Source organism: Salvia splendens, chromosome 4, assembly GCF_004379255.2.
Source record: "Salvia splendens isolate huo1 chromosome 4, SspV2, whole genome shotgun sequence".
NCBI lineage: Eukaryota > Viridiplantae > Streptophyta > Magnoliopsida > Lamiales > Lamiaceae > Salvia > Salvia splendens.
Genome location: NC_056035.1, coordinates 36217910 through 36234306, shown reverse-complemented (window position 1 = coordinate 36234306; position 16397 = coordinate 36217910). Strand labels below are relative to the sequence as shown.

The following is a 16397-nucleotide window of genomic DNA, read 5'->3' as shown; positions in this document are numbered from 1 at the left end:
CCCCAGTTAGGATCTTTATAGAGCCATCTTGCAAACTTAGCTTCACTTTCCCTATCCCTTTGATCTGACACACATGGTTATTTCCAAGAACTACAGTCCCTGATGCTTCCTGAAGATCATGAAACCAAGATTTGTTGGGGCACATATGGAAGCTGCACCCTGAGTCCATTATCCACCTGTGACTGATCCCATTATCACTGACATTCATGAGTTGAGCAGGGGGATCAGTACTCTCTACACAATCAGAAGTGTTGTGGCCCTCAGAGGCTAGTTTTCTCTTCCAGGCATGGCAGTCCTTCTTCAAGTGCCCTGGTTTCTTGCACCAAAAACATGCTCTGGTTTCCTTCTGAGCATCAGAACTTGAGGGTTTAGAGCCCTCAAACTTTTTCTTGAAGTTCTGTTTTTTGAACTTCTTCACATTCAAGGCCTCTGCAGCTTGAACATTGGAGCTTGCAGAGCCTCTGCTGGTAGTCTTTTGGAGTTCCTTAGCCATCAAGGCCGAGTAGACTTCTGCATAGGTGATAGGCTTATCTCTACCATAGATAATTGCATCACTCAACTGGTCATACGAGCTAGGCAATGCATTCAATGTAAGAATGGCCTTGTCTTCATCTGAAATTTTAACATCCACAGAGCCCAGATCATCAATGATCTTATTGAACTCCTCCAACTGCTCTATGATAGATTTTTCACCAGAAAAACTATAGGCATAGAGCCTCTTCTTGAGATACAGCCGGTTAGCCAAAGATTTTGCCAGGTAAACTTCATCTAACCTGTTCAAGATCTCCACCGCAGTCTTGGCTTCTTGAACTTCCCTCAAGACCTTATCTCCAAGGCACAGAATCACTGCAGAATGTGCCTTGAGCTGCATCTCCTCCATCTTTGCCTGAGCTTTATCATCAAGCATTGGAGCCTTTCCTTTCTCTTCAGTATTTGCAAGAACTGCGGCCAAGCCTTGTTGAATCAAGACCGCCTTCATCTTCATCTTCCACAGGCTATAATCATTCTTGCCTGTGAACTTTTCTGCATCAAGCCTTGCTGCCATCTCTGAAACCGTTTGATCCTCTGCAAATCAGCTTCAATATCCTCTTCCCACAGACGGCGCCACTTGTTGGGATTCAATACGCACAAGACTTTCACACACTCAGGTGAATCACACACACACTAACAGTTGTATGATAACTCACAATGCAGAAGAACACACACTCACACTTAGAGTATCGAAGATGGTAATCTTGGAGAGAAAACTTGAAAACTCTTTATTGATTTTCACTACTCACTACGTACATGGTTTTGAGCTATTTAAAGCTCTACAATCAAGTAGCAACTGCTACTAACTAACTACAAGAAGAATCAAGAAAGCAAGAAGAATAACTGCTACATCTCGGCTAACTAACTGCTGCTCCAACGGCTAGTTTCTCTAGGCCGAACTTCCTTCTCGGTTCAAGACCGAACTGTTGCTTCTTCTTTCTCGGCTCAAGACGAACTCTATTCTTGACTCAAGACCGAACTTTCTTTTCGGCTCACAACCGAGCACTCTCTTCGGCTCACAACCGAGCTCCCTTCTCGGTTCACAAACCGAACTCCTTTCTCGGTACACAAACCGAACTCCTTTGCTTCTCGGCTCAAGACCAACTGTCTTCTCGGCTCAAAGCCGAACTCAAAGCCGAGCTCAAAGCCGAGCTTCCTTCTTCTTCTCTTCTTCTTCCAACTGAAATGAGCACTCCATTATTACACTTACAGATTACAATACTGATTTGCTATATGAGATTCAGGATCTAGAGAGCTTAACCTTGGTCTATCTGATCTAAGTTCTATTTATACATTCGAACTAAGATCGTGGTTTGCAGCCCTGGTAGGGGGGTTGATAACTGCTTAATACCACTAAATAGATCGTGGGTGTAATGGAGGTCGTGGAGATCCTGCATGGGTCCACTATCTCCTTGTTCGGTCGAATACTGAGACCGAACTGCTGAACTTTGCCGATCAGCTTTTGCCGATCTGAGAGTTGAGCTCGATTGGTCGGCTTTTACCGAGCTATAGGCTGTGACCGAACTCTTTGGTTGTGCCGAACTGACTTTGCCGATCAGCTTTTGCCGATCTGAGAGTTGAGCTCGATTGGTCGGCTTTTACCGAGCTATAGGCTGTGACCGAACTCTTTGGTTGTGCCGAACTGATACTCTTTCTTGGGTTTTGGGCTGATGGGCCGTCACTGCTATTGGGCTCGCAATTATTGTTTAGTTGTTTAGTTCGTATCCCATCATAGTACGAGAAATGATATGCTACATACATTATGTGAGCATCACTCTCGTTTGACGCATGTTTAGTGTTATTCGTTTTTATTTATATATGTAGTTTGATTCTAATACAATTAAAAAAAGGAGGTGTGATCCGTTGCTAACTTTTCTTAAGTTGCTAACTCATCAATGCAATGTATTAAAAATGTCAACACGATGATATTGAAATGTTAACATAAACTTAAGTTGATATTTTAATACATTATGTTGACATTGATATTTAAATGTCAACACAGTTTATTAAAATGTCAACACAAATATGTGTTGACATTTTAATGTGCTCGTGTTGACATTTTTAATACACTACATTGATGAGTTAGCAAGTTAGCAATTTAAGAAAATTTAGCGTTTTAACGCACCCCTTAAAAAAAGTTATATATATATATATATATATATATATATATATATATATATATATATATATATATATATATATATATATATATATAAACTATAATAATACTATTATTATGTCATCAATTAATAACGCATTAACTTAATTTTAGTAATGTAATTTTTAAATTATGAATCATAATTTAGTACTATTATTATTATGTCATCAATTAATAACTAGTAAATCTTACTATCATTTTTAAAAATTAAGGATTATATTTTTTGTAGCAGGTCTTATTATTTAACTGAATTTTAAAAAACCAATATAAATTCATGAGCATAAGAGTTTTTTCTTGACATTATTTTAATAGTAGTAATACTTATAAAATAAGTAATTTATCACGAATCAAATTCTCAGTAATCATATTCCACAATAATATTACTCTCCTGATAAACAATGGACTATATTTGATTTTCAAGTGTTAAGAAAGTTATTGAAGTAGTAATTTTTAAGGAATTAAATTAAGTAAAAAATAATTTAGTTATTCTCGTAGACCATATTTAACAACAACCTAGTCTCCTCTATCCTCATTTATAATATTGAAAAAAAATAAACTTAAAATAAAATGGCCCTCTTTTTCAATTTTATATGCCTTCATTTCGATAAATAAATACCAAATTAGAAGTAAAGAAAATATCTTTGTACCTAAATAGGATTATAACGATTTGATGTAGAAAGTAGAAACATGCCAAAAATACTTTAAAAATACATATAAAGCTCAGATTTCCAATTGTTTAAAAAATCAACTTCTAAACAACACAATTTTGAATTCATATGACTTCAAAAGGTTCACTTCTGCAAATTCTTTAAGTTTAAACTGCACATCAAATTTACGACGATCCTACTTAATTAATTTTGTCGTATGATAGATTTGTATGAGAACTTTTAATGCTCCTAGTTAATCAAAATAAATAAAAAATGTACTCCAGTAGTTTTAGTACTAGTATTCCATGTTTATGCAACCAAAAACATTGCAACTACATACGTGTAATTATTAGGAAAACATTAAATAAAAGAAGTGGCTAAGCACATGTGTAGAATATATAGATCGATGCGTTGTGAGTGAAAGTAAAATAGTAAATAAAAGAAGTGGCAAAGCACAAGTCTAGAACATCAATTCACTCTTCACCAACAATTATTAAAATACATATACACCACTAATTTTCCTACTTCAATTAGCATAATGCACCACTATAAATGCCCATTAATCTCAACATTATTAATCATCAAATTCAAAGTAGCATTCCCTCTAACAATCTTCCACTACAAAGTTAATTCTCCCCAATTCTTTCAACATGTCGAGCCAATTCAACGCCGGACAGAACCATGCCCAAGCTCAGGTATTTATTTAACATCATAAATATTCGTCACGTTTTTTCTATAAATGATCATATTTAAAGTATTCGATTTTATTGTAGTTATAAATTTATAAATAATTTAATTGTGTTGGGGCAGGCTGCAACTGAGAACTTTGTGGAGTCGGCCAAGGATACAGCGAGCAGGGCCCACGATAAGGCCCACGATGCCCTTGGACACTCCCAAGGCCAGGCCCAACAAAGCAAAGAGGAAAATGCTACATTTCTTCAGCAGGTTATATTAATTTCTCATTTGACATTTCATTTTCTTTGTAAATTTATTTATTTATTTTAATTATATTTGCAGACTGCTGAGTCTGCAGCCAACATTGCTCAGGGAGCAATTGATGGTGTTAAGAACACCCTTGGCATGGGAGAGCAGAAGAAGTGAAGTGAAGTGAAGTGAAGTGAATAAGGCCTAATAATTTCTAGATTTTCAAGAATAAACAATGTAGTAGTAATATTTTTTTTAGTGAATATTTATTTTGGTTTAGGTTTGCCTTGGGAATTTGTTCATGAAGATCGTAAATTCCCGAGATGTTAAGTATTTGTATATAAGGTTTTGAACCCATTCCTCCTACGGTTGGGTATTAATAAAATTGTTATTTTGATTTTAATATTTTGTCTTTGAAGTTTAAGATTTTCTTTCTTTCTTTCTATTAATTACGTTGCGAATATGAATTATACAATGATATTTTTGTATGAATAATTAAACCATTACCGTTGCGAGTAGTCTGAAATTAATTGCCTTATAATGTTTAAAATATGTTTGTAAGAATACAATTCTATAGATATTCAACAATCATGTTTGTGACATTATTGAGTTAAATTATAAAATTGGCTCAGTTTTAAAATAATAGTACTATGAAAAAACCATAAAGGTCCTTAGAATATCCCAAATTTCCAAAGTGTGGTTGGAATTTGGAACAAGAAATGTGGGTCAGAATATATATCATCACATAGCAATTAAAAATTATCTATAATTTTTTTATTGTAAAAAAAGAACTTCTATGTTAAAGTTTTATTTAATTTGAAAAACTAATGAGACCTAACAAAAATGTTTTTAAAAAATTAGCGAATAAATCCAAACTATTTATATGATTGCTTTTATCAAATCATTTAAGGGAGCATCATCCTTATTGAAGCATGTAAAGCAATATTTAGGACATAGAAAATAGGTGTTTATTTTCTAACTTTAATTTTTCATGGTTTTTTACTCTGGGATAAAATTAGAGAGAATAGAATTGTATTTTTAGTTTCAGGACATTGCATTAATATTATTTGTAGTTATTTTTCTTTAAAAATATCATTCTACATCCCAGATGTTAATATAATATTGTTGAAAGCACTTCTGTATTTTTTTAATCAAAATATCATTTAGACTATAATGATTATTTAAATATTTTTTTATGAGAGAAAAGCCCATCACTTTATTTATTCATTTCCCTTGAAGTATGTACTGTGACAAACAATTGTTGGCTACATACTTTGTCGACTTTTTATTAGGGAATAAAAAAAATGAATGAAAGTGCAGCCCAAATGACTGTTCTCTTTCTCATGTAAACACATAACTCTTATAGTTTGTGGGTATTTTGGCTAAAAAGTAATACTTAAAAAAAGTGCAAAAGTCATTCCAATAATATTATATCAATGTCCATGAGTATGTGATATTTTTAAAGAAGAGGTTATCGCGAACAAGGAAGAATGGGTTGAAGGAGAGTGGATATGAAATATGCATTGGAAAAGAAATCTCTTTGTATGAGAAGAGGCTTTAGTAGGAGACCTTTTTTCTGGTTTCTAAAAGAAATCGATGCAACTTGAAAGAAAACACGAGCAATGTGACAGTTTGAGCTTATGATACCTCGCCTTTTTTCTGGTTTATAAATTTGTTTTATAGGTCAATCAACAAGTAAAGACGAAGGACATTGCTAAAAAGGACGGACAATTGGCATGGAGAAACATCGCCCTGCCATGGGCACAACTACTTGATACGAGATATCTCCATATCTCTATTAATTTGTCTATCAATTATTTTTCATATCTTTCCATATATGCTTATGATTATTTTCTTGATCACTAAGTTAGGGTATTAGAGAATTAGTATTATAAATAGGACCCTTTGTTCTCTTTTTATTCAATCAATGAAATAACATATTTTTCCTATCTTTTTCGTCTTCTTTAATTGTTTCGCAACCCTAGTTCGGAGCTGATCCCGGGGAAAGCCCGAGACGTCCACTTTTATCCCTCCGCCGTCGACCTCTTGTCGTCGCCGAAATCTTGTTAAGGGAGTGCACCCTTAACAATTGGTGCTTTCATTGTGATCTCACCCCCCAGTTCCTGTCGTCATGTCCTACAACTACGCCGCCCACCATTGTATACAACCACCGCCCGATGCGGAGTTTCCCTACTGGCTAGCGCAGCCACACAACTTCCACAGCGCCGTCCAGCCATGGCAGTAGACGTACCAATTCGGTGTGCCCTTGTGGGAGGAACCGACGCTGCACAGCCAGCCCCCACGCCCGAACACCCAACCCTGGCAGCAACCACCCGATCCGCCGGATTGGCAACACAACCCACAACCGCAGCAGTTAGCTTCACAAGAGCAGGATTGTCAGTCGTTCGGAGGTCGTACGGAACCCATGTGTTCCCTACCGGCGGTAACAGACCCGGTGCTGTCGTCGCCCCTGGACCCAATTAAAGTCATGTTCGAACATATGATGGCAGGTATGGCGAGATTGGAGTCGCGTATGGATGAGATTGACGGACAGCAGCACGCATACCACGAACAGCCATCCTACTGGCCGGTTACAGCTGCTGCCCTGCAGCCGCCCTTTACCTACACCGATCCATATAGTCTGCCGCTGTCCGACACTGATCCCTATAGTCAGCCGCAGTATTACACCGATCCCCACACGCAGCTGAGTCCAACACCGCCCTCAACCGGCTGGCCGCCAACACCCCCGCAACATTCACCGTCCTGCGGGTGTCCACAGACAGCCACGCCGCTGCCCACTGCTGTTATCCCGATCTCAACCCCTGCCAATGGGTTTACTGAAATCCAACATTTGCCGCGTCCGCCGCAGCATGCCCAATTTCAGATTTTCGCTGAACCTATCTCTGTTTCCAGTGACGTAGAGATGCCGATCATGGAAGAGGTTCGGACAGAAGAATTACCTCCGATTGAGGTGATAGACGAGGAGGATGGCTCCATTGAGGATGTATTTGATTATTCCACCGAGAAGATTCTTGATTCTTCTGCTGGTTTTTGTGGAGTTGAAAAGGCTGAGAAGAGACGAAACCCAGTCAGGATCACAAGCGCGAGGAGGAACAAGTTCAAGGGCAGTTTGAGTGCTCGATGCAACTAAATGCTTTTCCAATCAAGGTTCTTCAAGCTAAGGTTGATTTGGGTAATTCCATGAGGTACAACGCGTCAATGGAATTATTGAGTGATTCATCACATGTTAAGAATGTTGCAAATATGAATCATCGATTAACATCACTCGATGCCGATGCCCGGTTGATTCCTCCGCAAAATGACACTATATGCTTGAGCATTCATGGATGCATTCACAAGATTATAGAACTAAATTATCATGTCCATAAGGGTCTCACTTATAAGTTTTATAAGTTATAAGTGAGTTATTGCACGAGTTTTAAGAAATGTAAAGAAAAGTGAGTTGAATAAGTTAATGGAATATAGGTTTCACTTATAAGTTTTATAATAAAATGTGAGTGAAATAAGTTGGTGGAATGTAGGGTCTATATACCGTTTATGATAAAAGAGAAATAAGACTCTTATTGTGGGACATACCTAAATAACAAAACATGACTCTTATAATGGAACGGAATGAGTATTTGTTTGGTTATTGTTTCATCCAATAATCAATACCAAGAAAGGGCATTTCAAGTCTGGAGCTCGAGGGATTGACGATGATAGATGCGCATTTTGCAAGAATGAAAGTGAGACCCTTGATTATCTCTTTTTCGAGAGTAAGTTCTCCACCAACTTAAGTTGCTATTGTTGCTCCCAGTGGGATGTGTGTTATTATTGCTCCCAAAACCAAGCAAATGCAAGTTTCCTCTCGTGTAGTGGGATCCCATTCAAAAGGTTTGATATGAAGTTATGCCAATGTTCTATATCAATATCACCATGTGGTCAATTTGAAATAATCGAAATATGGTAATTTTTCAATGATTGAAATCAAATTGTGGTTTCGAGAAACAATAACTCTTTTGGCATTTTGGGGCATAGGCACGAGGTTGGTGTCATGAATATCCTTTTTCACATGGAGAAGTTCTCAAAAAGCTACGTGAAGTAAGGAATTGGACAATAAAAATTCTTATCGTTTCTCCTTTTATCTTGAAAGGATCATGTGTGTTTTTCTTTGACATGTTCTATTTAAATGTATTCTTTTCATTATTGTCTTTTACTTTCAGCTATTGGATCCTCATGTTTTGCTCGTCCTCTTTGCAAGACTTGTAGTGGGGGTTTACTAGTATGCTTTTCTTCTTTCTTTTTTGCGTGGTCCTCTTTTTTTTCTTTTTCCTTTTCTTTATTACAAAACGAAGTAGAATCTGAATCGGTTAGCGCGGTAGGGGATGGCGTCCCCCACCTTCTGGAAGTCTCTCATGCAACCGTTTATCAGGTGCTCACACGCCACTTTTCAAATTCACCACTACCTGAATAAATACATCTTTTTTTTAATTTCAACATTTTTCTCATCTTCCACCCATGGCTACATTGCAATCGCACTTCCACTTGTCGCTCTCCAACTCCCCAAAGCTCATACTCTTGAAGAACCGCCACTCCTTTTCCTTTTCCAAGAAGATTTTTTTGCCCAAGAAACTCTTTTTACCCAAGAGGTTTGATGGGGCTTTTAGCTCAAGAATCATCACTTCCTCTCTAGCAAGTTCTACCAGCAACAGCAGCAGCAGTAGTGCTGAGATTGAGATTGAGAATGAGAATGAGAGGCCTCCATATGACATCAATCTGGCTGTCATTCTTGCTGGTTTCGCGTTTGAAGCTTACATCACACCTCCTGTAAATCCATTTTCTTCTTTTATTTCATCAATTTTGTTTTTTTATAACGGGGAAACGGGAATTTTTAGAGAACGTTTTTTCTTGGGATGCGGGTTGTTGATTAAGCTGAAATTTGATGTTAAAATATATTTTTAAGTACTATTCTTCAAGAAAATTAAGTGTGAATTTCCATAGATACTCTTCTGATTTGATTATGGTAGTTTGCTGTTCATATTATCTGATTGAAATAGTTTACTAAAATTAGGATTGGTCATTACACACTCAATTTGAGTATTTTTTTTTACCCTTCACTAAGATTTTTCCAGAGAAGTACTCCATGATTGGCTCAAACTATAGAAATTATCAATGGCCTTAGATATCCAAAATTTCTATTTCATCTTAGTAAACAATAGATTTTCCTAAACTGTTTTTATCTATCTAGACGAATCCTCAATAGCAAATGCTCCCTACGTATCCTTGTCCAATCTACAAATATTTCGAGGCAGAATTTCTAACTAGGAAATGGTAATGTATGGTGTTTTTAAGAGCAGATACACTTGTAAAAACTTATCACTTTCAAAAATTTTATGATGCAATTGCTTTTAGCCAGTCAAGACTGTTCTGGAGCTTTTGATATGGGAATTTTGTCTATCTAAATCTCCTGAGATGCTATGATGAAATCCTTGTCCAGCGACTAGTCTGAAATATGCTCTTTATCTTGCGCATTTTTCATCAGGACAAAACCGGCCGGCGTGAGATGGATGCTGCCAAGTGCCAGACAGTGTTCCTATCTGAGTATGTACTTTCTGCTTATACAAATGCAGCTAAAACCTTACCGACCTACCTATGGTTGGATTTTTATGAGGAAATTTACTTGGAAAAACGTGATTTCTCCCTTCGTATTTCTTGTTATTTCCTCATCCTATAAACTTATGGATTGGTATGGTGACAAACATATAAACTCATAGTTATAAATTTTGTCCAATAGGAGATGAATGAGAAGATTAATGCTCATTGTCCAGTCACTTTTGCCAGAATACTTGCTAAAATTATGTGGTTAGATGCATCCATGTTTTTCTAAAATCATATCTATTCCAGCATTCGTAGCCTTTTCTCTTTCCTTCATATGCTTCAAAACTTTCTATCAAAATCTAAGATTCAACTGACACTTTCAGGTCATTTGTACGTGAAATTTATGATGGCCAGTTATTTGTAAAGCTAAAGAAAGGTTTCAACTTCCCTGCCATGGACCCTTGGGTAGGGTAATGTCTACAATTCTTTTTATGTCAGAAAGTGGACCAATCCAATTACTTATATTTCCATCTCCCCTGACCTTAAGTGATCATTCTTTACGCTGTAACGTGACTCGTCATATTACAAATCTAATCATGAATCTTTTACTTGATTTTAGCTCACGTTTGTTGTTTTTGTATGCTCAGGGAACTAGTGATCCATATGTAATCATGCAATTGGACTGTCAGATAGTCAAAAGCAATGTCAAATGGGGGTAAGTTACTCATATGTTCGTCTATCTATGGATTCAAAAAGCTGAAATTCTTGAGCATGCACATTTCAAAAACAGTGATATAAGAAAGAAATTATTTTCAACTTCTGCTATGGCGAGCCCAATATATTTTATAACAGTGCAATATATTTTCTGGGAAACTTGCTACAGTGATTGTGTGGAATAATTTTTTATTTTGTTTAATAATTAACTTAGTCCACTCTGGACATCTCTCAACTGATAAATTTATCAGGACGAAAGAACCCAAATGGAATGAGGAATTTGCTTTGAATATCAAGCAACCGCCCATGCATGATCTTCAGGTTGCTATTGACTCTGTACTCCAAGCTCATCGTAGTTTTTTCTTCCTACTCTTTATTAAAATATTCGGCAAATCTATGAGAATGTTAGCACACGCACGAACACTTCAAATATGACTAAGTACTATGCAGGAATATTATGCGTTATTTGACAACCCAAAATGTCTCCAGATCATAATCAAATCTGTTTCTTGAATTTATGCACTGATGTTGTATGCATTAGCTTCTCGAGTCCTTCACTCAGAAGAGAATCGGGTATAAATGCAAAAAAACTGAATTTTTATAAATGCAAAAAAATTGAATTTTTACTTCAGGTGGAACTATTAGTAATAAAATTATGGATAATTTCCTGAAAATGTTTTGGTCATGGGGCTGGTGGAAAAATGTTTCATTCAGTAGTAAGTAGAACTTTTATTTTATGTATCATCAAGCATCTTTAATTTCTGTTCAAGTTCTCAAGCTATTAAGTCTATTCCAGATTTCGCAGTCAGAATTAAAGCATTCACTTGATTTCTTCTTGTGAATTTATTTGGTAAACTCTGTTCCTTATTTTCCTTCATCTTCATATCCAGGTTGCGGCTTGGGACGCAAACCTTGTGACTCCACACAAACGCATGGGGAATTCCTGTATCAATTTGGAAATCCTTTGTGATGGTACAATCTCATCACTACATAACAACAACAATATCTAGTATGATAATTTTCGTCAAGCCTAAACTCTGCTTTGGCATAATAACTGCAATTTTTATTAGGATAAAAAAACTACTGATCAGCGGAAAGAGAACATAATACGAGTTATAACACTCATTTTGCAAACTATGCTCATTTTGTAGTATTTGCAACAAATAAATCTGTAATATTAGGAGCTGAGTATCTTATAAGAAACTCCTCTTTTGTTAGGAAATTCACATGAAGTGCTTCTTGACTTGGAAGGGATGGGAGGTGGTGGGAAGATAGAACTGGAGGTAAGTTGACTGATTAAACATTAGATATCAGGACTTTATCTGATTGGATTGGTACTTCTGTTGCAAATGTAGTAGTGTGGCTTCTGAACAAGCTTTTTAACTGTTTCTGTTATTTAGAAAATTAGACATCAGAGTTCATAAATATTCTTGTACTGAGCTAGGGAAGAAGCTCTTTAATAAGTTAAACTGATTCGTCTTTGACTTCTCCTTTATGTAGTATAAAAGTACAAGACTGAACCCTTTAAGCTTCCACAATTTGAAGTGGAACTTTTGTTATGGGTGGGGTTTGCAAAATAACACTTTTAGGGTTTTCAAATGAGAAAAGAATTTAACTGTGAATAACAGTGTTTATATTATTATTAATATAGGATAATCTAATTTGAGTGGTCAAGGAAAGTAAAGGTAATTTTCGATTTGTAGTGTTACTGAAATGTGAAATTTTCAGCATCTGGTACAAAATGGTGTTGCTTTGGGCTTCATGAATAAATGCTGTAGCTGAAACGCTTTAAATCGATGGCTGAAATCTCCTTGTTGTGTTTTTAATGCATTTACATTTAACTTTCCTGCTTATTTGTTTCAGGTAAAGTACAAGAGTTTTGGAAAAATAGATGATGAAAAGAAATGGTGGAAGATTCCTCTTGTCACTGAATTTCTAGAGAAGCACGGTTTGGATCCTGCACTCAAGATGTTTGTTGGGTCAGAAACAGTTCAAGCACGTGACTTTGTACAGTTTGCTTTCGGGCAGTTAAAGTCTCTTAACGATTCGTACCTTCAAAAGGACCGGCTTTCCGAGACCCAAGTTACTAGTGACCCCGACCCTGATGTCAAGGAAAAGCAGTCGGAGCTAGAGAATAATGAGGGCTCTACAAACAAGGACAGCAATGATGGGATCCTATCAGATGATGATGCAGTGAACAATGTGAAGAACTCTACAGAAGAAAGCCAAACTGTGGAGGATTCATGGACTGACAAACAGTTTTGGAAAACGTTAGCTGATACTGTGAATCATAATGTTGTTCAAAAACTCGGTCTTCCTGCCCCAGAGAAAATGAAGTGGGACGAAATTGACTTATTAAAGAATTTTGGTTTGTTATTACGTGAAAAAGCAGAGGCAAGTTATGTTGAGTCGGGGCTTGCCACTCCGAATAGTCAGGAGGTAGTTGACGCTGATGCAAAGGATGGGTCAGATTCCAGTGGCACTCAGCAGACATCATCACTAGCCGACATTAAGAAAATTACACAGGATATATTGCGACAAACCGACTCCATATTGGGTGCTTTGATGGTTGTAAATGCAGCAGTTTCTAAATTAAGCAATGAATCAGGCCTAATTGGAAAGAAAGAGGATACTCCAGTCGAAGTGGAAGAAGTGCCTGGAGACGAAGAAAGCAAAAGATTAATAAGTAATCAAGATGGATTAACAATGACTGAGGAAGAAGCTGAGGAGATGAGGAAACTTTTCTCAACAGCTGAGAGTGCCATGGAGGCCTGGGCTCTGCTTGCAAATGCATTGGGCCATCCAACATTTATAAAATCCGAGTTTGAAAAGATTTGCTTCTTGGATAATGCAGAATCAGACACTCAGGCGAGTCCCAGAACCATATTTTGGATAGAGATTCCATGATCTAGATGGTTAAGATTCCATTTGATTGCACTGTTTAATGATAGAAAATAGTTCTTTTAGTTATTTTGCTCCCTCTTAGGATGCAGGTGGCTATTTGGCGTGATCTCGAAAGGAGAAGACTCGTCGTAGCTTTCAGGGGAACAGAACAAGTAGGTTCTAGGATTTCTGTGATTACGGACAACTTATTTGAACTTTCATGGCTAGCATGCTAACACTCGATCTTTTCAGACCAGGTGGAAGGATGTAGTGACAGATTTGATGCTCGTACCTACAGGGTAACACAACTATGTTACATAATATTCATCTGCTTCGCTTTTGTTCCACCGATTCTATTTTCCCCTGTATTATCATGCTAATATTTGGGGAAGTTCATATCATATGTTTTCTGACTTAACCTGTTAAATGTTGCATTGTATTGTTCTCGTACAGACTAAATCCTGAAAGGATAGGTGGTGGTTCCACGAACGAGGTTCAGGTACACTTTATGTTTCTAATTCAGATTTTGTAACTGCTTATCCAGATCGTGAATATTGACTTGTGTTGTTAAATTCACTTCAGGTGCATAGTGGTTTTCTCAGCGCATATGATTCTGTTAGAACTAGGCTTGTCACACTCATTAAACAAGCTACAGGTCACAGGTAATGAATCGCTTTGCTAGACTTCACTTTTGTTTATATTTTTTCCGGTTGGAGGATTTTACATAATTAAGGAGGATTCCCCTATTGAGTTTGCAATTGAAGAAGTCATTTAAATGGATATTTGCTTGTTTCTTATCTAAATATGCTAAATTAAATTTGTTCTATTGCAGGGATGATGATTCTGTTGAGTTACTTCCCGCATGGCATATATATGTGACAGGACATAGCTTGGGGGGCGCTTTAGCTACCCTTCTAGCCCTTGAATTGGCATCAAGTCAATTAGCACAGTCAGTTGTTATTCAACTAATTATCACTTTGCTTCCTATGAATCTATATTTAGCACTTAAATATAATTAAATTTCCCATGTGAATTACTCTGGCACTAGGTGTGGAGCTATTGCTGTGACTATGTACAACTTTGGATCTCCTCGAGTTGGAAACAGAAGATTTGCTGAAATATATAATCAGGTATGTGTTCAAGTATGATGTCGAAGAACAAAAAACATATATGATGCTTATATTTATTCAATCAATATCAGAAAAATGAAGGGAAGTGGGGAAATTCTACATGTAGCTATTGAAGTTGAAAGTGATAACAGTTACCAGGCATGCTGCCATCAAATATAGATAGATTTAAGTTTAAGATTTCAACTCCAATTTATTTTGGTTGTTGCAGAAAGTGAAGGACAGTTGGAGAGTCGTCAATCATAGGGACATAATACCGACAGTGCCTCGTTTGATGGGATATTGCCATGTAGCTCACCCAGTTTATCTGGCTGCCGGCAATCAGAAGGATGACATGGTGAGTGGCTCATTCGTTTAGAAATTCTTATATGTTTACAATTTTCTATAATTTCCTTGAAACCTCAACCTCAAAGTTGTTTTATCACACTCAATTTTCTCCTGAATTTCAACTATGATTTAGCAATCTGATGGGAATAGAAAACTGAACTACGCTTTTACTTTTACTTTTACTTGAAGTAGATGGTCGTGTAATCCTTTCAACTATGGCATATATACTCAATCCATTTCTCATGTTTTCTTTGCAAAAATTGCATGTAATTTCTTGTTGCAGGAGAATCTAGATGCTCTGGAGGTTGGATATGAAGCTGACATTATTGGTGAAGCGACGCCTGATGTTCTTGTCAGCGAATTCGTATGTTCATATTTCCACTTATACATCCCATAAAGTCATTTTCTCAGTTTTCAGATTTGAACGAATACATATTTAGAATAATTTGAATAATCTAGAAAAAAGCATTTCCACCTTGGGAAAGAGTACTGATACACGTATATCTGAGAAATAGTTTGATCGATTTATTGCATCCATTTTGATCTTATTGCTAGATGAAAGGGGAGAAAGAGCTCATCGAGAACATTCTAAACACAGAAATAAATATTTTCCGTGGAATTAGAGATGGGAGTGCTGTGATGCAGCATATGGAGGATTTCTATTACATCTCTTTGCTAGAGGTAATGACTTTTTAATCACCGTGTCTGCAGTTCAACGTCGTGTTCTTGGTGTTGATGTCGTCTGATCCCCTTTATTGTTTCATGAATCTCAGAAAGTGAGATCTAACTATAAGGGTGTTGGAGGATTTCAACCAGCAGCAGCAGGCAAGAAGTTGTCTGCTTGAAAACCGCATTTCGCCATTACTGGTAACAAGTGAAAATCTGCATTTGGAAATTCTTGAATGATATGATGCCACTGTTATTGCTTACTATGGGAAATTTTCAGGTGATTTTCTGCTCAGACATATTGCTATGCACAAAAACTTAAAATGAAGCATTTGTTGTTTTGTTACCAGAAAAAAAAGAATATGTTTCACAAGTATGTTTAGCAGTTTATGTATATAGATTTATTGTAGTAGTATGTTATAGGCAACATTTGGGTATGAGTATATCCTTTTTGAACTCTCTTTTTTCTAATAACTAGTATCACACCCGTGCGGCGATGCACTACTCATTTTATTTTTTCCATACTTATTTGATTTTGTGAAATAATTTTATAAAATTATAAACAAACAATATTCTACATCCATTTACTTTGGAATATATTTTTCCAATTGCATTAACTGACATTTTATCATTAATTTATATATTAAATATATAATTTATTATTCAATAAATTACAAAGTTTGCAAATTAAAATACATTAAACATACTTATATGTATTATGCAATTTATTTAAGTTAAGCCTTAAATCCACTGTTCATAAAATTTTAAAAAAAGCATTTTAACAAAATTACCACATTAATCTCACTTATCAATTCATATCAA

General features: G+C 36.3%; 2 protein-coding genes across 3 annotated transcripts; both read left to right on the top strand.

The window, feature by feature from the left end:
- Window positions 1-3928: 3928 nt before the first annotated feature.
- Window positions 3929-4663, top strand: LOC121800470 (late embryogenesis abundant protein 1-like). Its single transcript, XM_042200042.1, has 3 exons — window positions 3929-4031; window positions 4147-4281; window positions 4354-4663. Exons 1-3 carry the CDS (start codon window positions 3987-3989, stop codon window positions 4435-4437), a joined length of 264 nt encoding a protein of 87 aa, XP_042055976.1. The 5' UTR covers window positions 3929-3986; the 3' UTR covers window positions 4438-4663.
- A 3815-nt stretch (window positions 4664-8478) lies between these two features.
- LOC121799731 lies at window positions 8479-16097 on the top strand. 2 transcript variants are annotated; one of them, XM_042199184.1, is made up of 19 exons: window positions 8479-9087; window positions 9803-9861; window positions 10242-10323; window positions 10506-10573; window positions 10824-10893; window positions 11463-11544; window positions 11791-11855; window positions 12436-13440; window positions 13566-13628; window positions 13708-13754; window positions 13909-13954; window positions 14038-14117; window positions 14288-14404; window positions 14504-14585; window positions 14794-14919; window positions 15193-15273; window positions 15465-15590; window positions 15683-15776; window positions 15856-16097. In XM_042199184.1, exons 1-18 carry the CDS (start codon window positions 8779-8781, stop codon window positions 15752-15754), a joined length of 2580 nt encoding a protein of 859 aa, XP_042055118.1. In that variant the 5' UTR covers window positions 8479-8778; the 3' UTR covers window positions 15755-15776; window positions 15856-16097. The 2 variants fall into 2 exon arrangements, with proteins under 2 accessions (XP_042055118.1, XP_042055120.1); XM_042199186.1 differs by lacking the exon at window positions 8479-9087 and having other exon boundaries at window positions 9813-9861; window positions 10242-10328.
- Window positions 16098-16397: the final 300 nt, after the last annotated feature.